The sequence below is a fragment of the Larus michahellis genome, chromosome 3 (genome assembly GCF_964199755.1).
Source record: "Larus michahellis chromosome 3, bLarMic1.1, whole genome shotgun sequence".
Classification (NCBI taxonomy): domain Eukaryota; kingdom Metazoa; phylum Chordata; class Aves; order Charadriiformes; family Laridae; genus Larus; species Larus michahellis.
Genome location: NC_133898.1, coordinates 95,575,213 through 95,601,420, shown reverse-complemented (window position 1 = coordinate 95,601,420; position 26,208 = coordinate 95,575,213). Strand labels below are relative to the sequence as shown.

General features: G+C 41.2%; 2 protein-coding genes and 1 long non-coding RNA gene across 5 annotated transcripts in view; 1 reads left to right on the top strand and 2 right to left on the bottom strand.

Annotated features, from left to right (window-relative positions):
• LOC141741210 (uncharacterized) overlaps window positions 1-1,105 on the bottom strand; it is a 44,086-nt gene extending 42,981 nt beyond the window's left edge. The window contains exon 1 of one of the 2 annotated variants that reach the window (XR_012586319.1): window positions 1,019-1,105. This is a non-coding gene — a long non-coding RNA (uncharacterized LOC141741210). The remainder of the gene's footprint in view (window positions 1-1,018) is intronic. The other variant, XR_012586320.1, reaches the window with a different exon arrangement.
• IRAK1BP1 (interleukin 1 receptor associated kinase 1 binding protein 1) lies at window positions 1,089-13,951 on the top strand. Of its 2 annotated transcripts, XM_074581330.1 has the most exons (4): window positions 1,089-1,512; window positions 8,297-8,362; window positions 12,479-12,609; window positions 13,628-13,951. In XM_074581330.1, exons 1-4 carry the CDS (start codon window positions 1,219-1,221, stop codon window positions 13,896-13,898), a joined length of 762 nt encoding a protein of 253 aa, XP_074437431.1. In that variant the 5' UTR covers window positions 1,089-1,218; the 3' UTR covers window positions 13,899-13,951. The 2 variants fall into 2 exon arrangements, with proteins under 2 accessions (XP_074437431.1, XP_074437433.1); XM_074581332.1 differs by lacking the exon at window positions 8,297-8,362.
• LOC141741209 (uncharacterized) lies at window positions 13,842-25,159 on the bottom strand. The gene is made up of 7 exons (XM_074581333.1): window positions 25,052-25,159; window positions 22,786-22,948; window positions 21,448-21,537; window positions 19,482-19,552; window positions 18,532-18,695; window positions 16,605-16,715; window positions 13,842-14,647 (listed from the first exon to the last, which is right to left on the bottom strand). Exons 2-7 carry the CDS (start codon window positions 22,908-22,910, stop codon window positions 14,552-14,554), a joined length of 657 nt encoding a protein of 218 aa, XP_074437434.1. The 5' UTR covers window positions 22,911-22,948; window positions 25,052-25,159; the 3' UTR covers window positions 13,842-14,551.
• Between the last annotated feature and the right edge of the window lie 1,049 nt (window positions 25,160-26,208).

Here is a 26,208-nt window from a genome sequence, read left to right as displayed (position 1 = left end):
TTGGGGTCCTGGTGGACAACAAGCAGATCATGCACCCACATGGCAAAGCAGGCCAACAGCATCCCAGATGGATTAGGAGAAGCATTGCCAGCAGGTCAAGGGAGGTGATCCTTCCCCTTTGCCCAGCACTGGTGAGACACACCTGGAGTGCTGTCTCCTGTTCTGGGCTCCCCAGTACAAGGGAGCCATGGACAGACTGGAGAGAGTCCAACAAAAGCCCACAAAGATGATGAAAGAGCTGAAGCATCTCTCCTACGAGAAAGGGCTGAGAGCTGTGACTGTTCAGCCTGGAGAAAAGAAGGCTCAGGGGGATCTTATCAATATGTATAAATACCTGATGGCAGGGAAGGAAGACAAGGGAACCAGGCCCTTCTCAGTGGTGCCCAGTGACGGGACAGGACATAATGGACATGGCTTAAAACACATGAAACTCCATGTGAGCATAACAAAACACTTCATTTTTACCGTGAGCATGGTCAAACACTGGCAGGGGTTGCCCAGAGAGGTTCTGGAGTCTCCATCCTTTGAAGTATTCAAAACCCAACCAGACATGATCCTGGGCAACCTGCTCTGCCTGACCCTACTTGGGCCGGGGCTGGACCCCCTCTCCAGAGCTCTCTTCCCACCTCAAGCATTCCGTAAGCCTCTGAGAAGCCTTTCCTAAAGAGAGGTCAGCATTAGCAGGCCTTGGTGAGCAGACATTAGCAAAGCTAATGTGTGTACTGCAGGACCCCTCCATGGAGAACCAGCAGCGCTGACGCTAGAATGGATTTTAATCACCCCTGCCACCAGAGGAGGACGTGCCATGACACAACAAAACACTGCCCTCCGTCCACAGACAGCGACTACAACCAGTTCTCCAGCACTCCTCCTAACACTCCCAGGTTGCTCCAGACCTTAACATGCCAGGAAGATACGACAATAGGTCAAAAATAGCAGAAAGGGGGGCAGCCTTTCCTCAGAGGATATGCACCTGCTCCTCCCCAGCTACCGCCTCTCTAACGGCTACGGCCGTTACCTCGGTAACTGTCATGGCGGATCCCCTCCGGCGGGCGGCAGAGGCACTTCCGCCTCGGTACCTGACATGGCGGGAAGGGGCCTCGGTGGCGTTCCGGTGCGGAGCGGAAGCGGGGGAGGGGGAAGGTCAAGCGAGCGGCTCCCAGCGTGCAGCGGGCGCGCCGCCGTTGGTTGCCATGGTGCCGTGAGGGAAACGCCAACATGGCGCTGCCTGTGCCGCCCCCCGCCCGCGTCTTCGCCGAGCTCCTTCCGACTCCGGCCCCGGCCTCGGCCCCGGCAGGAGGAGGAGGAGGAGGAGGCGGCGGCGGCGGCCCCCCGGCGCCGTCCGGGCGGGAGGTGCACGTTAGCGGCAGCGCGGAGCTGAGCGCCGGCCCCGACCGGGCGCGGGTGTCGCTGCGGTTGGGCAGCCGGAAGGGGGCGGCCGGGGCGGCGCGGAGCAGCGTGTCCCGGCGCCTGGAGTACATCGCCCAGAGCGCCCGGCAGCGCGGCGTCACGGTGAGAGCCGCCGCCTGCAGCGCCGGGGGTTCCTCTGTGGCGCCGGGCCCCGAGAGGCGGGAGGTTCCCCCCGGGGAAGGCGAGGGGAGGAGCGGGAGGGGCAGCTCCCCTCCGCGGCGGGGTCCAACCGGCACCTCCCGGACCCCGGGGGCCTCTCCTACCCTTCCTCTACCCTGCCGGCGACGGGAGCAGGGGCGGCCGGGCTGGGGCAGCCCCGAGGGGAAAAGCGGCCGCTGAGGGACCGGTGCGTGGAGCGCATCGGCCTGGCCGGCGGGAAGCAGAGGAGTAACGAGGGGTTCGGAGCTCTCGGCCTCGGGAATGCACCGGCCACTGGGAAAGCCTGTCTGTCTCTGGGAGGTTGCAGCTTTGCCAGCCTCAACAGGAAAGTTGGAACGTCGCTACTTGGGCACTCCAACGGGATGCTTGTTTTGCATGGGAAAACCATCCTGCTTCGACTGTTTATCATGTAATACAGCATCCTCACGTGCGTATGGATGAAACTGATAAAGGTGTACACAGCAGCATAACTTAACCTTTACATGTGTGTAAGTGTCAGTGTAACTATGTGCTTCCCGTAGCTTAGCAACAAATGCCTACAGAGCTTTTTCCTCTCTCTTTTCCTTGTTCCGCTTAAGTAGAGAGGTATGAAAAAAATGTGAGATGTGATCAAGATAGCTGAAGTGACAGAAGCCCCATGTGGACTCGGAAAGTTCCTTCACCACAGTAAGTTTTTTGGCCACAGGAAATCATTTTGTGACAATGAGGAAAGCATAGTCTTGCTTTTAAAGCCTTGTCCACGCTGTAAATGCTCCATAAGGGTGATATTTGTCCTAGCAATTGTGCTGCTGATGTTCTTGGATTTTATAAAACAGTTTTGGACAGTGTTCCACACCTAGGACTCTTAAAAACAGAACAAAGCTGATCTTTGATGAGACACTGGAACAGGTTGCCCAGAAAAGTTAGGGATGCCCCATTCCTGGAAGTGTTCAAGGCCAGGCTGGATGGGCCTTTGGGCAACCTGGTCTAGTGGGAGGTGTCCCTGCCCACGGCAGGGGGGTTGGAACTAGGTGATCTTTAAGGTCCCTTCTCACCCAAACCATTCTATGATTCTACGCTAAGTGGTTGCTTTTGAAAGTTACTTACTGTTGAAGTTCCCCAGGAAGTTTGTGCCTTTTTAGTGTATTCACAAATGAGCTGGAGAAAAGGGAGATGACAGAATTCTGATCAACACCAAATTATTCAATGTAGTAAAAAAGTAAGAATCGTAGGAGGGTTCCATGATACTGCATGGTGTTTACAATGCAATTCACTATTAGTAAGTGCAAAGTAAAGAGAGTAAATTAATCGGCCTAAATTACTCGGCCTAAACAGTGATGTGCTTACAGTGAAATTGCATGCCCGTATCTCAATGCTGCACGCATTTGAAGATAAGTGCTGACTCCAACTTCCCCCCCCCCCCCCCCCAAAATAGGTTTTACTATTTTCTTTTAAAACCGATAGTGTTGCTGTCTCTGTTTCTGTATTAGTTAAATAAAGCATTTTTTCAGGAATAAAGAAGGCAATAAAAAAGGCCCTTTAACCCCTGATTTAGGAAAAGCTGATGTTGCAGCTATGGGACTAGATGGCAAAGATACATAGAGGCTGCTGTGGGCTAGGTACGTGAGGCTGCTCCCTACGTTTTTCCCAAACACATGGGTGGGTGTGTGTCTGTGATGGGGAGCACAATTCCATTGACATCAGAATGGCTTGTTCAGTCAGAACCAGTGCATTTTTGTATGGGATTACAAATTGAATGCCTTTAATTTCGGTTAAGTGAATTAACAGGAGTTTTAAGTCTGGTGGATTTTAAGAGGAATGGGAGAAGACAAGGCAACTCATCACACATTCATTTTTATTAGTAGAGAAAACAATAAGCTTTTTACTCACCACCATGGTGAGCTGTCAGATCATGGGGTATTTTCATCCTGACTGCAATTAAATAGCTCTTCAGAGCTCGGATAGATTAGAAAAAATAGTTGCAGATACTTACCCTACAGTGAATCTGAGTAACTGACTGCTAGCTTTGACATGAGCCTGATTGAATTAGGATAGCATGGAGCATTCAACACATGGTGGATGGCATGCAAAAGGAGTTGGCGGGTCGTTAAGTAAGTGAGCATGCTTTAGAGAGGCTGTGTGCACTACTCCAGGCTAGGAAAAAAAAATAAATGCAAAATGAAGTACGACCTGGGCAAACAAATGGTTATATTTGGGTATATGCAGTCAGATTCAGAAATGTGATGGGAGCAGGTAAGCAATGGTGGTGTAACCTAGGTGGAGAGTGGACTGTTTTTATAATGTGGGGAGCATTCAGTGTCTTATTATAGTTATAATAATTTCACAGTAATCTCTTGCTGTTTTGGAAATGCTGTACATTGGAGAATGGAAATGTTGTTTCTTTCTACTTACTTGAGGGACTCTGAAATGCTGCTTAAGTTGTGGGTTTCTCGGTGTTAGCAAAGTGTTAGCTCTAGGGAACTCCGAGAAAAACAACATGAAGTTATTTTTTTTCAGAGTAGTTCCCCACGGTATAATTTTTAGTGCTTTGTTCCATCCAATTTTAAATCACTGCAGTGCTACAGCTTTTATTTGCCTTGAAGCTTTTCTACTAACAACTCTCACTGCTGGCAATTTGTTCTTAACTGCATTTGCTAACATCACTTGTAGCTAATACCATTCTAGACCACTGTAAAATTAATATCTCTTCACAATCTCCATATGGTTCTAGTTGTTGCAAGCCTCTTTAGAAATCAGCTGGCTATTTATATATTTATTTTTAATTAACCCGTAGACCAATGTCCTTAACCCTTGTTGTTGCTGTCGTAGGAAGTCTGTGAGATCAGAAGCGCGTAACCTTTGCAGCAGTAGGAGCTTGCGTGAGCAGCTTGTCAGGATGCCTGGGGGCAGCACCTAATTTCCATATATATTTACACAGGATTTTAATCAGAAATAGATGCACATAGTAGCATTTATTTATAGAGTGCTGTAAGTATATGCAGCATCTGAGAGCACAGAATCTGCTTTGAAGGCTGCAGGGAAAGTAAAATCAGTGGGGAAACCAATCTCTCTTATGCAGCCCAGCTGCTCAAAAGTAGTTTTTTCTCTTTTTCTAGAAGCAAACTCATTTTATATTTACCACCTATGATTTATTTGGGGAGGGGTGTGGAGATGACACTTGTTTTTTTTCACTGTATCTAACAATTGGCATTTGCCATCTTGTTTAAAAATAACAGTGATAATATTTGTTGTACCAGTCAGAGTGTTATAGCACAAAATAAACAAACAAACCATCTCACAAACTATATCCAGTGGGCTCTGGCTTAGAGTTTGTCTCTAATGGGATATATCCTTGGATATATGTGCGATATTCTCCATATTTCAAAACTATTATTTAGGAGTAACAGTTATGGATGCACAGTCAGTTACAAAGAAAGATTTTGAAGTTTTGCTCACTCAGTTACAAAATCTTCCAATTTCAATGTATCCTGGAATAAGAAAGGTACAAAACAGCATAAGGCATCACCTTTTTTTAGACTACCATGTATTTTAAAGAATCCTGACATTTGTTGAGTACAAATCTGCTTTTTACCTTTCTTAAAATAACTGTTACATATACTTCTGTTATTGCTTGAGCAGCATTAAGCAGCAGGATCTTCTTCACCATATATTTTTAGGTTGTCATTCTGTCTGTCTAATGCTAAACAGAACAGACAGAGCGAGGGGATGGGAGGCTGCAGCACAGGTACCAGATGCCTACCTGGGGTACACGCTGACTATAGGTGCTTATCATCCTTAACTGCCCGGGGACACTATGGTGGATGGACTGTCAGGAGATACGAGCATACACCAAGACTCTGATTAACTATTTCTTCAGCTAAAGAACAAAAATGCTCTGTTCAGGTGGAAGAAGCTAACTCTTTTTGTTGTTTAAATATCTTTATTTTTCATAATGTAAAGTTATATTGGGTATATCAGTTCAAATGTACAAGTAAATTTTAAGAGATGTTTCCAGGTGTTCCTAGATTTTTTTATTTATAACTACAAATATGAGCATAGCTTACCACAAGGGTGCATTAGCATACGTTTGCAAACTATAAACACTTTCCCTTACTAACGCTGGTCTTGTGTTTCATAAAAAGGTCTCACAGTTTCATTAACTCAGGAACCAGCAGCAGAACACATAACTTTATCTGCAGATAGGCTTTTCTCATACTGTATTGTTATATAGCTGTCTCCTTGAAGTGTGCTTTTGCTAACTTATCTGTTTAGGGTTTTTTTTCCTGTCTTCTTCTGGGGAAAGGAGCAGTCATTCCTGTAAACAGCGACAGTGTCATGAGGGTGGACGCGGTGGTCCTGTGAAGAACATACTGTTCAGAAGTAGCAGATAGGTAGGAGGAAGGGCTATGTAAGATTTTGTTCTGTTGAAAACAAGAAAAATATAAGGCAAAGCACAGTTTTAGACTTAGTATTATAAGCTCAATGGGATATTGGCTGTCTTTTTCATTTTTGTTTTTAGAGTACCTGCAGCCGTGATGGTTTATGTCAGTGCTGGCTCAGATAATAGGCTATATAAGCAGAATGCAAGTGCAGTTCTGTTAAGAATCGTTAATGGCTTCTGGGGTAATTGAGTCATCACATAACAATAACGTTATATTCATTTAATTTTCCTACTGTGATTCTTGGCCCACAGGTTTAGCAAATGGAGAAAGTTATTCCAGAAGTCCAGAATACCTGATGCTTCAGAAGTGTAGCTTTCCCTAAGTCACAGTGAAAACTATTTTTCCTGTGGCTATTGCCATCAAATGGATAGTTCCTTGGCTAAAATATGAGCAGTAGACATAAGCAGTAGGAAAAAAAAAAGCCTTTTGCTTTTTATGTAGTCGAAGTCTGGATTCCAATTTAAAATTATGTTGTCAGCTACCTGTCTTTTCCATATCTTTGTCCGAACACGCTCCCGAACAGGAACAAAGTATCTAACAGAAGATGTATTGCAGGAGGCTACCTTGTTATGACTTCAGCAATTATTTCGTCCATTTATCTTCAATAACGCATACAGCTACTGTCAAATCTGGTGGGATAAAAATTGGCTGTGAGGGAAATTTTATAATAGATGGCACAAAATGATCTCTCACTCGGATTGCATTGATCTTGCAATAGTGCCTGGAGCCACAGGATGGCACTGTCCTTAAATACACAGGAACCTTGCAGAGTGCAAAACCAAATTAGAGGACTTCAATCTGTTCAGCAGGAAAGAGAGCTTATTTTTAAAAGCTTTAAGGAGCAGGGGCAAGGAAAAACAAATGCACTTTTTCTGTGTTTACTCTGAAGTTTTATTACAGTATAGCTATTTCTTCAAAATATGAGTTGTAGAACAAAGCTTTTCCGTGTGGTTATTTCTGTAAGATCGGTAAGAGCGCTAGAAAAAAATCCTTCTTGTCAATTGTAATTAGATTCTATCACAAATACTAAGATTTTCTCCATTTTGTAAATTAACTGAGTTGCTGGTGCTGGGCTAACCTGAGCACTCTTTTGGAAACCACAGCCAGCCATGCTGACAAACTACCTCAAACCTCTGACTGCAAAAGGGGAAGTTGTTTTTTAGGGACTAAGTGGCCCCGGTCCTTGCCCAGGATTATCCAAAAATAAGAACTGTTGTGCTTGTATTTGAGCACTGCCAATCAATCATAAAATTGAAATTTCAAAATTTGTTTCTTGGAGGCTGCTGTGCAATGGTAATTATGGATCTAATTTCCATATGATATTTTAAAAGGAAAATGCTTCTCATGATTAATGTCATTTATATAAGCTTATGCATGCATGCTACATGATAAACTTGAAGATTTGAGCCTCTATAGGAAATATTCTGGCACAAAGCATCTCCTGAAATGTGTCAACACTGAAAGCAAATATTGTTTTCCTATGCGAATAAATTTAATAAGTAAAACTTTCTCAGTAATTGGAAGGCTTAGTATCTGCTTCCCTACAATTCCTGGATATTAAATGCGAAGTTATATTTACAATTAAATTGTAAACTGCACTTCTTGTTGTGTTGTAGTAATTTTACAAGAAGTTGCTCATCCAAAGTGTTTACCAAAGAGATAAGTGGGTGAAAGAAATGTGAGTTAGACCGCTAGCTAGCTGGTCAAATATTCAGATGTAACTGGAGTTATTCTGTATCTTAGTTTAGTATTTTATTTATAAGTCTTACGGGATTTGCTAGTGCTCTGTGCAGACATTAAGTTGAATAATGTAGCTGCTCCTAATGCAAAGGTGCAATGGCGGCACAGCCAGTCTGGTTACTGTTCTGCCAGAATAACCAGTGCTCAGTTGTTGTTCACATCACCTTGCTACAAGCTGCACCTGTTAAAATATCTTAAAATAGGGGCCTGAAAAGTACTTTTCACATAACAACTTTCTGAAAACAATTGAATCTTCTAGTTTTTTGAACCAGGTGAATTTACAGTTACACACTGCTCCTTGCTAGCAGTCACTTTTAAGACCTAGTTGTTCTCTTCAAGTGAATAGCAGCAAAATTACTTTATAGAGCTACAGTATAATTTAAAGAATGTCAGGAAGTCTTTAACATCCAGCTAGTTTTTAACTGAAGAGATTTGTATGGAAAATTCCACATTTCTGTTGCTAAGTCATAAGCAATAAGCCAAAATAATTCAACTTTTCAGGACACAGCTTTTCCAACAGATGCTTACTTTCTGTCTTTTAAGATTATATTCTTGTACTGTTATAGGAAGAAAATATGACTGTAACAGAGGATTTTAGCAGAGTAGAAGATACTTACCAAATGGAAGCAGAGGTACGTATTCAACCTAACCAAAAAAAATAATAAAAAAAGAATAAGAAATGTAGCGAGGACCAATGGAAACTTGCAGACTGTCTTTCCTCATACCGAGGAGTTGATGGTCTCTACAGTAAAGGCAGCACAGTCCAAAGAAACTATTGAAGGACTGCAGTTTAAAGCAGACTTCAGCTGCAGTCTTCTGTTGTGTGCTGAATTTGTTTTCTGCTACTGTAATATAGAAAGAATTATTATCTTCTCAGATGAATGCGTGCTTTTTAATATTACACGATGCAATGGAAGGGAATAGTTGGTTCTGGGACTCTCCAGTTGTTCTGTGGCAGTGTAAGCAAACGCACGCTCTCCTTCACCCCTAGCCCTTCCTGCCCTCTACTTATTGCAAGGAGTTGTACTTAGGTGATCAGGTGATAGGTCAGTTCAGAAAGCTGCTCCAGTTAATAACTTTTTATTTTCTAGATTAGCTTTTATTTTTTCCATTATTTTAGCTCCCTGAACTGGAGGCAATGCAAGGCAGAGGACAAGAGCGGATGGGGAATAACAATGGTGTGGGCAGCGCTAATCTAGATCTGCTTAAGCCACAGCTGAACAGCACCTGGACTTTGGTCTATTCTACAAGACTCTGCCATCAGCTTGCTGCAAGTAAAGCAAAGCTAATTGTTTCCTAGGTAATTGACTTTGAATTCCGTAGGTAAAAAGTCCTGTGTGAAAGCTAAATATTATGGGAATAATCCCATTTACTTCAAAAGCAGCTCAGGGAAGTATATTTTTGCACATTCATGCTATAGTAAGAAATAAATGCTGTGCTGAAAACATTCGCTCAGGGCAACGGTGTGGTTTCAGTCAATGGATCTCTTTAGAACATCAAACTTTAATCACTACCCAGCAAATTTACAGATTCCTATGAAGTAAACCTGGAAGTCTGCAATAAAATGATAGATGTTTTACAGAGCTGTTATTTACAATCCCCTGAAACAGGGTTCAGACTCTTTAGTTCGCTTGCTTGCTTTAAGGCGTATTCTCACCTAAATAACAACAATAAATACAGAAATAATAGAGAATTTGGAGAACAAAATTTGGATTTTAAAATGAGTCTTCAGATACTTAAATGTGTCATCTTCTGAATGACTTTAACGTCATAGACAGTATCATGAGAGCTTAAATCACCATGGTTTTTAGATAAGCTATACTTAAAAATTAATAAAACTATATTGAATTATTATTTAAGCTACAGACAAGCGTAGGCTTACATCTTCAGTCTTAAGTGGTAGCTTAACCAATTGTCTCCCTTCTGCTATTAATTTTATACAACAAAGATTTTATGTGGAAAGCAAATTACATGGATTTCGTGTTCATTTGTAGGCAGCTTGGACCAGCTGTAATTGCTGTTCAAAAGTTGTATGGTTTCCTAGGACCTGGGTGGCAGAACTTGAAAAATCTAGCCTTCATACTGCTGTTTTGGCTGCCCTGTACACTTAAGTAGCAGTGTGGTTGCTCCTTATGCAGAGATTAGTTTCTCCTTCCTTCCCCCTTTATGTATGTACTTGTTTCATTAGTGCAGCTTCATAAACCAATGAAGTTCCATTGACCAGTGTGTTTGCCTACTTTAGCAATATAAATGAATTTCAAATTCACTTACACTCGCTTCTTTACTAAAGTTTGCCATCATATTTGTTGTACGTAAAATCATAGATGTCATGCACTATTTCACTCTATAAACTTTTTACCATTTTAGAAGACTGAAGAAATTCCCAGACAAATAGCTATTTTAAGGTGTAATTAAAAATTCAAGATACGCTTTCAACTGTAAGGAGATAAATTTTAATTCATGCTATAACAAAGGAAAATATGCAGAAGAATGAAGCTGTGGATGAGATCACAAAGCTCTGTAACATCTTAATCATAATAGTTCATTTATTGCATGATGATCTCATGGGATGAAGATTATGTTGGTTTTCTGCATTTCTTAACATACTCGCCTCCGTAACTTCTTGTCCTTTACAGCCTTATCCAAACCTCCTAATGTCCATAATGGTTTTGCATACCCTCATATTACTTTTTCACACTTTTTAACCTTAATCATAACTGAAGAAATTGAAACACTGCTTTGCATTTTAATGCTCAGGTATCTTCTGTAAATGTAAGTGGGAATTATTTGGTCTAGCTCTAATTGAAAACTCTGTGGGGTTTAGGGGGAAAATAACAACAAAATTCACAGATACTGCTCAGTTGTTTTCTGCCCCTGAGGGTACCTGATCACATGCTTCTTTTTTAACAATAAAGTTCCTGAGTGCCCAGAACTGCCTCAGTCTGAGCAGCTTATCTCTTGCTTAAGACCCACAGTTCTTTTGTTTGATCGTTCTTTTGTTTCATCCCCTTGAGGGAACTAATCTTGTAGACACTGATAACGATCTGGGAAACACTATGATAGTCCTTATAGTGAGATGTCCAACTTTCCACAAAATACAACTATGACAATTTTCTGGCAAAACGGCACAGGAGGATGTATGCTTTTTATGTATGGCAAGAACTCCCACTGAAGAAAGAAATCTAGGTTTAGTCTCATCTTCAGCCTTTTTTCAGATTGCTACTGCACCTTCCAGAAAGTGATCCAACCCCCACGTTACAGATAAAGGGTGCACAGCTCAGGTGAAGATGCAAGCCTTGGTGCAGTTTTGCACCAGAGGTGTGACCCTTTGTCCTTGTAGAAGATGGACCTGCCCTGCCACTCCATCTTGGTCAGTTTTTAAGGCCCTAAGCCCAGCTTTGGCTCGGCTGTGTGAAGAGCTACTGAGCCAGTGCAAGGATTCAAGCCAGGATGAGGTACATGTACTGCACTGAGAGGCTACCCAGGGTAATGTGTTCATTAATTACTTTGTGGTAATTGTCAATGTCCACTTTTTACCTTATGCTGTATATGGAGTAGTCCCCTCTTCTCTCACTGAGAGATTCAACTTCCTTGAATTATCTCATTTACCACGAGGTAAATCTGTGGTATGCACACAGGAAGCTACTGCAGTGCAGCTGACATGCCATAACTTGGATTTCTGTACCATATACCTTCACTGGGATAGGTCGCTGCATGGACTGCAGCAATCGCTGTGCGTCACAGGGGTTGGCAGTGGAATGTTCTTTACCACAGCTTTTTTCCTCCTCTTCCTGTTGCAGCTGCGTTACTGTGTAAAAATAAAGAGTCAGGGATAAGAGAAGGTGTGCCTGACTTGATAGTGAGAACACTGTGCTGGGAAGTGAAGATGAGGGTTTAGTTCTTTTAAAGGACTTTGGGACCTGGGATTTCTGATTCCTGAATGCTGTAGCAGCAGCTTGGCATCATCGCTTCACTCCTGCTGACTGTGCTCTGCCACAGAAAAAGGCTGGCTCCTGCCTGGAAAGTTGCCACTTGGCTGGCACTTCCCCACAAGGCAGGCTGTAGGGCTCTGGATGTGGGGCTGATAGCGATGCTTGCTTTGTAGTGCTTGGGAAAGCACCTGAGTTCCTGACACATCTGTACTTAATGCTTCTTATTGCCAAAGCCACAGATAGCTAGATGTTTAAATTGGTCTTAATGCAAGTCTGAAGTGCCCAGTTCTCTGTAGGCACTGGAGTGACTCCGTTCAGCCAACACAGGGTTCTGAGCACACTGCAGGCTGGACTGGGCTAGGCTTAGTCTCAGTTTAGGTTTCTTGAACCTAATGCTTGGAATTAAAATCTAGTTGTCCTTTCTGCACAATGTTTTCCACATCATTTTGCTTGGCCTTCTGTGTAATTAACATTTAGTCATCTAAAAAGGGAAGAACCACGATGCATCTAGTCATGTGTCCCAAAGAGCACGTTCATTCTTCGAATTGTCTACATACCAAGAATGCCGTACTTCCTCACAAAAAAAGCATTTCTTAATCCTCAATTTTAAACCATTTTATTAACTTCTTTCTGTTGCAAACCTAATGATAGTCTCCAGGGCTGTATAAAAGTGCTCTAAGTAAATGTTGGAGTTATATACGGAACTAGTATGTTTATTTTGTACATATTTGTCTTTATACTGATTTAAATACAAGTGTTGAATCACAGGGAAAAATTGAAAAAAATTACTTGTGTGATGTCTGTGTTCGCTCCCAGGTCTGTATTATATTCAGCGATTTTGGAAAAATGCAGAATGTTTGCAATCTACTCATTGAAAAGTTAGGAACCTCTGTTACCATCAGTCCACCTCACTTCTACCATACACCAGAAGCTGTAGACACCCTTCGGTAAGTTCTCTCTCATGCCACAAAATTTACAGCTTCAGATAACAGTTAATATGAATACATAATTATACTGTTTGTAATGTCAGCAAATGGTTTCCTTCATACCTATTAAAATTTATGTTCAAATATTTCAGTATTTGTTTTAAATATAAATTAAAGCCGTTCAGCCTAGAAGATGCAGCTTGTTGTTTCTACAGTGTCCCTGTGCAAAAGCAGAATGCAATAAAAAATATTTTCCTACTGATTTCCACTGGAAGTATGATCTACTTTGAACATTAGGTCATCAGAATTTTACTTTGGCTACACCAGCACATGTAGGCTTAATTTGTATTTATTCATGAAGATACAAGTGTGTTACCAGATATTGATAATTCTAAGCACCCTAGCTAATTCCCATTACTCTTAGCTGCTGCCATGTCCTGCAAAGAACCATGTATGGTGCTTGATCAGCATTGAAACATGCTGCTTTGAAGCTCACAGTCTTGGTATTTTAGGTGTTAATTATTCACAGTCCTGCTTCTCCTATTGGGGCAGGTGGGGCAGAAGGAAGTTTAATCTTGGTTTGGGTTTTGCCTCTTAAAGAAAAAATCATGCCTGGTCCAAGAAGCAAGCTCAATGAGCTGCTGCTAACAGTTCTGGAGATGTCAGAAGCGTATCTCAAAGGTATCTACACTGAAGTCTGGAAATCAGGCCAGTGAGGTTAAATAGATGCCTTACACCTGGGCCGCCCAAGTGCCTGGAGCAAGGGTTGAACTCTTGCTCTGCACTACACACCATGGATACCTGCAGCACACAGGTATTAGAAATGCTTGATCATAGCTGATGAGGATGCTGACATTTTCTCCATGCAATCCCCCTTCAAACTCCTAAACTATCAATCACCCAGAACTTGGGGGAAGGAGATGTGCCTTACATCTATGCAGTTACAAAAGCTGAAGCATTAAAAAAAAAAAAATGCTTGGCAGGAATACTTGTACATCAGTTGGCCCTGCTTGTTATTGTGCTGCTTTTTCTCCCTCAGCCGTCAAGTATGTGTTGCTGCTGTTGGAAACACACGGCGGAAAGCTCAAGAAGTCTGTCGACTGTTTGGCCAGTCATTGGGAAAACCTCTATTAATAAGAGAAGAAGAAACAAAAGAATGGGGAGGCCACATAGACGATCATCTCTCGAACTCCCCAGATTCACTGACTCTGCAGGAAAGAATCCAGAATGCTACTGCTTATGCTTCCTGTAGAGTGTTTGCTGTGTTTGAGATAAAGGGAAAAGAAAACAGAAGAAACAAGTTGCTCTAGAAACTTTGAAATCCTACACCTTTTCTTAATAAAATTTTTTATGCTTTCGTGAATTTATTGTTGGTTTTTTTTTTTTTACTTTAGTCTTACAGTAGCAAGTAGAGTTAAGAGAAGATACTAAGAATGAGGTTTGTGTAGTGAGCCAAAGTAGGTTTCTTAACATACCCATCCAGGTGCAAAAAAGTAGATTAACTCCTCCTCTGCCTGTATCATTTGAAAGCAGCACAATTCATGCTTTTGTAAAGAGAACAGTCAAAATATTGCAGGATTTACTTTCTACAGCCCTCCCCAGAAATTTTAGCTCTATCCCTGAAAATTAAGGTTATGATTTATTCTGGAACTACAGTTCTTAACTGCCTCTGTAAAAGGGCAAGATATTTGACGTGCAAAACCTTTGGTACTCCTAGCTGCAACTGGGATAGTTTAAACCTTTCCTCCCAAATCTGGAAGAAAATTAATCCCCATTTCAAGTCATGGTAAACTGAACATGTACAGCTTTCACTTCTAACGAAACGGATCATTCAACATAAAACATGCTTAGGAATGTTTTATTTCATCATAGGAAAAATATACATAAGTTTTATTCTGGCATCTCATGTTTAAAAAGGATATCTGTTGTCTGGGTGTACTTTACATGTACAAACACTTGTACTTCAGTCATGAGGATAGATTTTTTTCAACCATGGCTGCATAATATATTTTGATCCATCATATCCACTGAAATAGGCTTTCATATCAGGGTGGTGCACCTGAGAAAATATTTCAAGTTGAATAAGCAACAGAATTAGCGATAAATACAAACCGACACTTAAAAGAATAATTAAAGTTAGTACACTTAACTTTTTGAAAATTCCTGATTAGTTTTTAAATACATAATGTACATAGATTTTCAGTGGGATTTTCCATGTACTTTAATCTGATTTATGTCATCAAAACAGTGGCTTTCTCAAAGTACTCTACAAGAGTAATGGGATATTACGTGCTAGATCTACATCAGCATTGATGTTTTAAAATCAGAACTGTTTCTTATTGAAGTAGTTGCCGCTCTTCTGTTGGTGGTAGAGCTATTTGTTATTTTTTTCAGCTGGATCAGTTATCTAATCCAATTAGGCAACAGGAACAGTAAAGTAGTCAGGGAAATGGTGAAGATACAGCAAGTTGATGGCCTTGGGTACCACAATGTTCAACGTGAAGATGCAAGTCCACAAAGGACAATGCAAGTTACAAGCTTTGCTATGATGCAGAATGCATACAGTGAATGAGTTAGAATTATCAAGTGGGAAAGGGTTAGGACAAGTCTAAGGGTGTTCTCATCGGTCTCAACTCTTCAGGCAATTACTCTGCCTATTAGGCTGTAGGAAAAGTTGAGTGAGGGCAATCCACAGACCTCCTTTTGAAGTATAGCCATCATATATAATGACTCACCATTTGTAATTAATCTCAACTAGACAACTTCCAAGTATCTGATTTTGTGAGCTTGTTCCTCTAATAATCTGTGGGGAGAATTAGCCTGTCATGCAGGTGAGTAAAACAATCTGATATCTTGAAGACTAGTTTACACAAGATAAATATTTAAGATGAGGTACCTGTTTCTCCCCACAGACTATACAGGAAACCAAAGGTACCCAGCTGACTGACATAATCAAGGGTACATTTTTTAGACACACAAGAGTTGCCAAACTCCAATTTTAAATACTTATGACAGTTATCAGGGACAGCATAGTTCCAGCTCCTAAATTCAGGCATGTTAGCACATTTTATATTACAATTGGTGGCTAAAACAGAAACAAGGTCTGTAACTAAGGTTTCTCCCAAATAAAAGAGGTAATAGTGTCCCACTGTTTGGCCCCATGGATTGAGGGGGGTCCTTTATGTGCAGTGGCACAGTTTCAAGAGAGGGCAGGGAGAGCCTTCAGGCCAGCCTAACTTACACAACTCCGTACGGGGGGGTTCTCCTGACAGGCAAAAGATGCCAATTTGAATCTCCTCTGTTTGACTTGACCACATATCTCCTGTTAGATGAATGGTTTAGCTACTTGCTGTTATTTTAAGTACAGATACTGTCTTTACCCACTATTTAAAAGACACGATAGCACTGCATCCCTTGCAAAAAGCCGTATGTGCCACGCATGCCTGAAGGCCATTTTGTGGATCAGAGTCTCTGACTAGTCTAAGAATCAGTTGCACCTTGTATAAGCTAGAAATCAAAAACTACCAAGACCGTGATACACAAAACAGAATTTTTGGCTCCCAGAGAGTTTTGCAGTTAAGAAAGGAGACATTATTCAGTCTGGGCAGCAGCTGAGCAGGAGCTGTTAAAAATGCAGATTTTTCAGAGTGGGACTGAGAAACCAATATACTTTGCTAGATCCAGTAGAAAGAGATTAAATGACTGGTCCAATTTTGATAGGTCAGTGAAATCCTAAAACAAAAGTCCACGTCTGCAACAGCCTGCGCGTAACAGAAGTTGCTAAAACACTTATAAAACTAGGTAGTTGGATACTTTGAAGTAGGCAGTACCTGCGTTTTGTCATTTATCAGCTTCCAAAAACACATACTTGCAAGTACGTAAGTATTTTATCTGCTTTCTCTATTAGTTTTCACTAACTTCACAAAATAGATAATATCTACTAAGCGAAAGGTCAGCCAATTTTTAGACATACAGGATAACAAACAAGTTGCAACTGAAAAAAAAAGAAATACTACCTCTAATCCCATAATAATTGTTATCTCTTCCTCAGGAATGTAAGCTGTAGATTTGCCAAATCCATTTGCTTTGTTAATTAGAATTCGATAGTGAGGAGTATCTTTTAGATCCTGTAAAAATAGAAAGAAAATAAATAGCCTCGAGGGGAGATGATGACTAAAGATTATATAATGTAATCAGTTAACTTGAACTAGGTTTACAGAACCTAAACCCACTCAACAGATACATGCAAGGAGTTCATTTTTATGATCTTAGCAACATCAGTTTGGAAAATTAAATATAAAGCAATCAAAATTATAATATGTGAAGTTCTTGGCATATCTGAAACATTTTTTGAGAGTCAAGATTTTAATGTATATAGGTCCCATAACAATTTGTTAGTCACCCTTCTTCCTTCACAAGTGGCAACACAGAACACCTGAGAGAAAGAGGCAAATTCAGAACTTAACATCTCTGACAATCTTGCTCCCGATGCTGGACAGAGCTAAGGTAACTTCTATGTATATATAAAAATTTTCCAGCCAAGTAAGGAAAAGTGTGGCTTACTATTATTTTTACAGTGCCTACGAACACAAATCATGGGCCAGGATCCCACCATGCTCACAACTATCCATAAACATTCCTGCCCAAAGTAACCCACAATCTAAACACAAAAAAGTGATGGATGAATACAGACAGATAACTGGAGTTTATGAAGCAGTTAGGATCGATCAATGTGACAGGCAACGGCCTCTGCTCAATGATGTAGTAGAGAACTCAAAGTCAGAGAAAGGCAAGGAAAAGTTGGGCTGAAACCCTGGCTAACGTTTAGAGGGGATGTGCAAGGACTAAGCTTAGTAGTTGCCTCTTAAAGGTCAGAAGGCGTTTTTCATAGCTGATGCATGTAACATGAAAAGGCAAAGGCAAGTTAAAAAACCCCAAAAGGCACACACTTAAACCACGCATCACCACTATTAAAATTAAAACAGTAAAGATGAACACAAGGTCACTGGGAGAACAGAACAATATAAAAAGAATCAGAACACCTAATGGGACATTCACGGGTGTTCAGTTGGTGACAACAACACTGGGAGGAGAAAAGAAAGGAAGGATGCACGTGTTTTAGAAGCCAAAGATGAGTGGCAGATGGATAAAATTACAGCAGGGAAGGAACAAAACTCACAAAACAGGACATAATATCTGCTCCCAGCTGAACATGAATTCCCTGCTACAGGCAGAGTTCCTCATTTTTTCTCACTTTCAATTCTCTGACTTAATGATTAGTGCCTTCCTGCCACTTAAGCAGCATGTCAGCAGCCAAACCACAGAGTATGCAGCACCGTATTATCAGAACAGCACTGTCAACAAAGATTTAGCATCTGATTTTCAAATTCAACAAGGACTTAGGCTGGAGAATTTCAAAAGCCTCAAGAATTCTAACAAAAACAACTTGTTAAATAGATTTACATTCCAAGTATCCAGATCCCCAAAAACATTGTTTTCTAACTGAAATTGATTAAAGACAAAGGATTACTTGCATTTCTTAGGTGCCATGAAGATGTTACCAATTATGGATGACCAGATAAAAGATTTAACAGCCTCTCAACTTTAGTAACACACCACGAGAAACTCGTTCAAACATTACAGGTTGACACTGCTACTTTAAATACAACACTGTATTAAAACTGAGTAATTTTAATTCGAGACATGCCCAGTTCAACCCTGACCAGCAAAGCTTAACCAATCAGTGGTGCAAAAGCAAAGCGCTATTGGGACAACAGCACAGAAGCAGCAAAGGTACCGCTCAGATGCACAGGTGATATGGGACCCTAAAGTATTTTCCATTAGGTTAGCAGAAGTCTGCCCATGACAGTGTTTCTGATCGTTTTTTAAACCTGAGTTATTTTGTGTATGTATTAATACAGCAAGAGTTTAATGCATTCAAACCTGTTTTGCTGGAGGATATTTGTGTCGTAGCCATTCTTCTGGAGCTTTAGCTTTTACATCCCATCCAACAATGACTCCTGAATAGCCAAATCTTTTGTGAACTATTACCTGTCCCACACTGAACTGAATATATTCAGGCTTTGGGCTGCGAACGTGACTCGATTCTAATTTAACAAAGAAAGAGGCTTAGCAAGGATAACTGTTTAATCAAGCACATTAAACATTTAAACAGACATTCTCCTCCCTTCTACCAGAAGACAAGTGATAGTTAGATTAATAAGCAAAGTAAACATGGGAATGGGTACTTTGTTTTTTTCTCCCCAGAATTTTAATATGATATTTGACAAAGAGTATCCACCAAGAAACACATTCCTCTATTTGTATGCCTTTGATATTACACAGGGATCTTAACAGAGGTTTGAAAAACATAAACAAATGTATGCATTGACAATTACTTAAGCCTCACATACAATATTTTACAGTGCTTACACATGCTAATGGATTTTGCCATTACTTTTTTTTCCAGCTTAGGTCACAGAATTCTTCTATTCAGTCTGACTGTGAGGAGTTTCTTTCCAAGAGCAGACTGATGAACTGTTTCTTTTTCCTGTTATGAGGTCAATCTAAATCAGTTCATTTGAATCAAGTGAAAGCTATACCACTGTTTCATACATCAGTACAAAACAGGCACACTCAGATCTCTTCAATAAAATAGATACATACATATAGTATGTCGTATTGATACTGTTACACAACACAGGGTGAAAAGGCCTTGGATTTTACATTTTCTGTTTTGCTTAATGAACATTATCAATAATGTTTAAAGAGAAGGAAAAAAAAAAAGAAAAGAGACTACCATTTACAAAGCAAGTATAGAAATCCACTATGGAAGACCTTACAGAAGCCAGTATCACAAGCAAAATCCAAAAGGATTGCAAAAACTCCAATACCTGCAAAATAAGAATGAGTTTCTGCTTCATTGTCGCCAATTTTAGTTTTCTTTTCTCCATAGTACCAATTCCTAAAATGTAAAATTAATAACCCAACATTCAAACAAGTTCTTTAGAAACTGAGTTTTAGGGTACTTGGCCTTCTGATTATTACTATCTTAAGCATTTGTCTGAATAGAGGGATACTGCAAATCCTTTGATGCAAAATTCTTCACAATTTGAAGCCCAAACAGAATGACAGTTTTATATTAAAACCGTTTTTAAGGAATACACAAGACAAAGGAATTTGTTCCAACAGGAGAAAAGAGTATGAATCTGATTTTTTTGCATATGTAACTCTACAGCTGCATTATAATTTTTATATCAGAGGAAACCCATTTATTTTCTACTGGTGAGCAAATATTATTCTGAACACTAACAGAGTGATTCTTCAGTATCTTTTGTAAATTCTATTGTGAAATCTTTACAGATTGGTTAACATTGGTATGGACAAGGTGTCTGGCAATAAGTCTCAGACTAAGGCTACAATAAATACAACTTATCTTTCTGCACTAGGCTGAATTACATGTGAACTTAAAGGGTGGGGGCTAGCGGAGGGCCATCTTTAAAAAGGGGAGATGGCTTACGGTTTTCACTGCCATTGTGAAAAAGAGAAAGTGTAAAGAAACAATGAGCAAACTCCACACTTAGTAGGGGGGAGCTTTCAAATATTCCTTCTGCTAGCAATGTAACAGGAGCAGTCTGTGAACAAATATATTTGAGCTAACATTCTCCATTCATATCAGTCAGCAACCTGTTGGTGCCAAAGAACTATCAGTTGTCCTAGTCTACTTCCTCTTCTATGGTGTTCACTACCTTCCCTCTTTCAGTCTTACACCCTTTGCCCTGCCTGGAAGAAAGTAAGACCAGGTTCCACAACTGTGCAAACAATACTTTTTTTAAAACGTCTTGGTTTAGCTCAAATCTGTAGAAGACTTAAGGTTGACAAATACCTTTTAACAGGAACAGGGATGGTCAAATATCCTGACTTGTCAGACTGCATTGTTGAAAACAGCAGCTAATACAGTAGGTTTGGAAGGCCTTAAATGCCAACATATTTTTAGGATAACCAATTCTTATAAGATATTCAAAAGACACAAGCAGCTCCGAACGATCATTTGGTCTTGGAAGGCTTTATCTTTAGAAATGCCTGGAGCTTTCCACAAAGCTGCAAAGCAATTTATGGTGAAAGCAGAGTTTCTCTTTCCATCCATATACCGTTCCCCTAGGCTTTCCTGGGGGTAAAACTAAGTCTGAGTCTTCCACAGTTCAGAGGACTCGACATCCTTGGTTACTGTTCATGGAGCAATAATAAAGAACCTTTGAAGGTCTAGACGTGGTAAAACCTTTTGACTATTTCAACTCCACAAGAATTAAATCTCACAAACAAGCCTTTTAACCTCCCTCTTCTTAAATTTATATGGCATATATATAAATGGATATAATCTTACTTTTTCTAGACAAACTCAGTCACACATCCAATAATCAAGTTTCCCCTTCTTCCTAAATCCACAGATTTCCCATCTGTGTTTTCTGATTCAACTTGAAGTTTACTCGAACTCCCATATGCAGCATAAGATGTCCATCCCATGTTGTAGGATCTGACCCTACAAACGTAGCTGCTTACAATCATTAATATGGTTAATCCTCCGGACTTCACAATCAGAGAAATCTGAAGTGGAGGATAACACATATAGAATTAGTGCCATGATTTATATTTAGTTTTGCTTGAAGTTCAAATAGCATGTTTGCATAGAATACAGGCGAAAGGTTTTCTTAAAACTCATAGGAAGTCCCAGTCAGTCTCAACAAGTAAATAAGAGAGATTTCCCCTTTTTTACTTGTTTTCACCCCTACAGCACACCTTCCTGTTAAGAAGAGGCCATGTTTGAAATGTATTAAGTGTAGACAATATGTAACATCCTACCTTGTCTTTGATAGCCACAGCTTTAAACGATCTGCCCACGCATCCAGACTCAAGTAAGATTTTGTAAAGCTGCTCCAAGAGGCAATTATCCTTTAGTAGTAAAAATGATCATCACATTGTTATAAAAATGTTCTACAGTATTCATATATATATATATTTTAATATTTAAACTATGTTTCTATAGCAAACAGGAAAAAAAGTCAGTGACCAGCAACAAATTCTCCTCAAGATTAATATCTAGACTGCAAATGAACATTCTTTCAATCATCACCTGTATAAGTAAACCATATGTAAATTTTGGAAAATGCCATTTTTCATTACAAGGTTGCTTGCTTTCTGTACTCAGACCATAGGAATTGCTAAATTGCATCAGATTCTGCAGTTTCAACTGTTAGTTGAGAATAGTGCGCATGAGACATTTCAAAAATGGTACACATAACGAAAAAACTATTAAAAATAGCATAACAGTTTTTGTATGAATCTAAATGGTTAGTAGTTGACTCATGCCATGAAACCTGAATGTTATTTAAATCTGGGTCTTTACGCTCAAAGCCAGACTTAGTTCTTTTTTCAACAGACCAATTTTTTGCTCTCATTACTTCATGTATTTGAGTTCTGCAGATGAACCACACAACCAATGCACTACACAGGCTGCACTGTCAAAACTAAGTCACAGAAGTTTCTCTTCGCATGGTTCATCTTCAAGGTACCAACATTTGCCAATGGTTACCCCTATCAAGTATTTGGACCTGATTCTCCACTTCACATCTGGAGATAGATAGGTGCGTGCAACCCTGTCAATACATAATTTCTTAATTCATACACAAAATGGCACTACTTACTTAACTCTACCATTATGACTGCCTTAAGTAATTTACTATGAATGATTTTTTGTTGGTTAAGACTGTACGGAATAATACTATGCGAGAAAAACTATTTTAAAAGGAAGTGTCAAAAGGTAATGGAAAGTCAGAAATAATCTTACTAATCGAACACCTCATCCCCCCCTTTTTAAAGTGACATAACCCGTAATAACATTTATTGGAATGTCCAAAACCAGAATGAGATTAAGGCACAGTCATGCACTCACACAGACTATATACAGATTTTTATGTGAAGAGAACAACGGTTGTTATTTAAATTTTGAAGGACATCTTTAAACAACTAAACACAGTCACATTAAGCCACAAAAATGTCTGAGGTATGATTTGAATGTTGTTTTCATGCAGGAATGGCCAGTGCGTTCCACCCACACTCCAACTTTCCAGGACAAAGTGTCATTGGGGATGAGAAAGAGAACTCTCTTATAAATACAGTAGGGAAGGAGAGACTTACAACCTTTCTGTTATTTGGATGCGCTGAACAGAGTCCGTCCCGTACCACTGAGATATGAAATATTGTGCAGGAAGCGCAGACAGCAGCACACAGATCTGCAGAGCTGCAGCTGCATTGATGTGAGGCATTCCAACAGGAAGTTTTTTAAAAGACTCTTCCTTGCTCTCTACTCAGAGAAGAGGAATAAAAAAAAAAAAATAAAAAAAAAAGAGAGACAGACAAAAAATGTAGCTGTCAGCTTTTCTAGCTGTGTAGTACTTAAATGTTTCCTTCAGATTGTTTTGTTGATTCACAAGGTAACATACAATCTACACAGGCATTTCAGTTACACATGGAGCACACCTACATCAGGTCAAACTGAATTAAATTTGAAGGTACTTATAAAAACTAATAGAAGACTAAAGTAGACAGCTTCACAAGACAAAGAAAACAAAAACCTAGTTGAGTTATACAGACATCTCTTTCATCTGGAAATAGGGGAAAAAAAAAAAAGAAATGGGAAGTTGTATGGTTGTCCAATTTGCAATAAAAAGCTGCTCCCCATGAATAAAATCCATTGTGCTGCTATATCATCAAATTAAGTGCATTAAATATGTCCGACATACCAGATTGATGGCCTCAAGGAAAATCTATTTAGATGCAGCGATTATCGTGCATGTGACAGAACTAAGGAATTTTTCTTTCAAACCGAAGGCACGCATAGCGTCTTACCAAGATGATAACAATGTGTGCCACAGTCCCATCACTAGACTAGAAAAGGATTTGACATCACCATACATTCCACAAGCACCTGCCACACCTTACCAATGCATTAAGATATTCATGGCTCTTCCCCTCCTTCCCCGCCAAATTAAGATATTCACCTTCAGCTGAGGAGCACATTTACTGTCTTTTTACATCTGTGATGTTTTTTCAAACCGGAACTAAGACTTGCTGAAATTTGAGATTTGTATCTTTCACACAAGTGTTCTCAGGGTGCACAGGTTTACTGCAACATTCAAAGAGTCATCTACATCCACTCTCTGTTCTGTCTCATTAGTCTCCAGCAGTGGCTGTTACAACTACTACTCTCTAGTAGACTATGCAGCTTGCAAGCACAAGCAAATTGTTTCTGTTGTTTCTGAGTTGCTTCTAGTTCCTACTATCCTAATTTATGTCATTTACTCAAATAATATATATATTTATTTATATATTACCCAAATAATTTACATTACTGCAATAGATACAGTACTCGTGTATGCAGGAAATTATATTTATGAAAACTGCCTAGCAAAGGTAGTCGAGATCACACAATAAAGCTGAAAGAGGCCCAAAGAATATTGTAGGGACTACGAAAACATCTGCACGTGTGATCAACAGTTACCACAAACTGCATTTTTCACTTCTGCATTACCTGCCTTAGAGCCAAGAGCAAAGAAAAAAATAACTCCTAATTTTAGACATTATCAGTAGTTGTACGTGTACAGTACTTGTTTACTCAGGTATATCGGCGCTGGGGGGGAGGAAGAGTCGCATATTAGTTCAACAAAATAACCATCAGGACCCTGCTAGGCTGGGGAGCTGGACAGGACCCCCGGGGAACGATACCACCCTGCCCACAGCGTTTCCACAACACGTCCGTACAGCTCAATTTACTTAAAATTTACTTAAAAACTTCAAGGCCAGGTTGGACGGAGCTTTGAGCAACCCGGTCTAGTGCAAGGTGTCCCTGCCCGTGGCAGGGGGGTTGGAACTAGATGATCTTCAAGGTCCCTTCAAACTGTAAATATTCTATGTATGATCCTATGATTCTATGAACTGTCCCTGCGGGTCTTTCTGCTATTTCTGAAAGCAACTTTTTGGGCAGCCGGATCCACCAGATGGAAAGGAGCACAGCAGCAGATGGGAGATAGCCCGGACCAAAGCTGGGGCCCTCACAGAACCAAAATACTTTTGCGCACATTCCCCGAGTACCTAAAAAACCTGTCAGAAACGAGCTATACCTTTACCCCCGTCGACAACCGCCCGGCAGCCGCCGCAGCCCCCACCGCAGCTTGGGGAGAAGCCGCCGAACTCCCCGCCCGGTAACTCTGCCACACGCGTCGGGGGACCAAGGCCACGAAGCCGACCGGCGGGCAGGTGAGGCGACCCCGCAGGCCCTCCTCCCCCACACCACCGGCCCCTCAGCACCTGAGGGGAGAGCCGGCCCGGCGCCGGGCGGCGGCAGGTGTCGGCGCCACCCCGCCATCCTCCCTTCCCTCCCGGTTCCCCGCGTTAGGCAGCCCCTCACCCGGCGGCTCCGCTCGGCTCCGCTGACCGGCGAGGGGTTGAGATCCCAGGTGGAGGCGGCGCCACCTGACGCCAGGCGCCACCGGCAGCTCGCGCCCCCCCCCGCCACAGGGGCAGGGCGCGAGCTGCCGGCGGCGCCTGGCGTCAGGTAGCGACCGTTAGGGGGCGGCGGACATTTTGTGCGGCTGAGAGGAGCGGCGGGAAGCGGCCGCTTTCGCCTGAGCCCCTTCCCCCGATATCCGGGCCGGGAAGAGTTTTAACGCCTGTAAATGGAAGCCAGAGCGGTGAACGCTGGCGGCTTGAGGCCCGCGTCAGGTTGTCAGGCGGGGGGGTTACCCGTTTTCTCCCAGTCTGGCAGTTGTCTCCCCCTGCTGTGGTTAAGCCTCCCCCCGGGCTGTATGGGATAAGGATTTCGCATTCTCAGAAAACAAACACCTGCATGGACTTTAATCCCTTGCCATTTTTAAGGAGATTATACAGAAAGGAAGAGAGAAAGGAAGAGAGAAAGGAAGGAAGGAAGGAAGGGAAAGGAAGGAAGAAAAAGAAAGAGATGAAGAAAAAGAAAGAGATGGAGAAAGAAAGAAAAGAAAGAAGAATAAAAAAGGAAAGGGAAGGGAAAAGGAAAAAAGGAAAGGGAAAAGGAAAAAAGGAAAGAGAAAGGGGAAAGGAAAGGGAAAGAGAAGAGGAGAGGAAAGGAAAGGGTTTTATTTATTTTTTGCAGGTTATTTTTTAAGTAAATGATATTTGCAACTCCCTGAAGTCATTTTTTTTCCATGAAGACGGACAAGCGCCTTTAACCTGCTATGAATAGAAGTCAGGGGAAGTTCTCCAGTGTGAAGTTTATGTCATGTTTTAACATAAACTTTTAGCCCAGCCTCACAGCACACCTCTAAGCACCCTGTTGGTAGTTCAGAGAGCGCTTGGTGGTAGTCTCTGGGCCTGGTTCTGTCACAGATGGGTGAAGGCACAGCTGAAACAAAAGCCGTCAGCATGGTTTCGATCATGCATGTGTCAGCCGTCAGGCAGAGCCTCCCTCTGGGCCTGCTGAGCTGCTGCACCGGGGGTTGAAACCTGCTAATGAACCTCCTCTTTGTCAGGGACTTCTTTAGTGTAAATTCAACAGCCACCAAGTTTGTTGATGACACCCAAATAACAAGA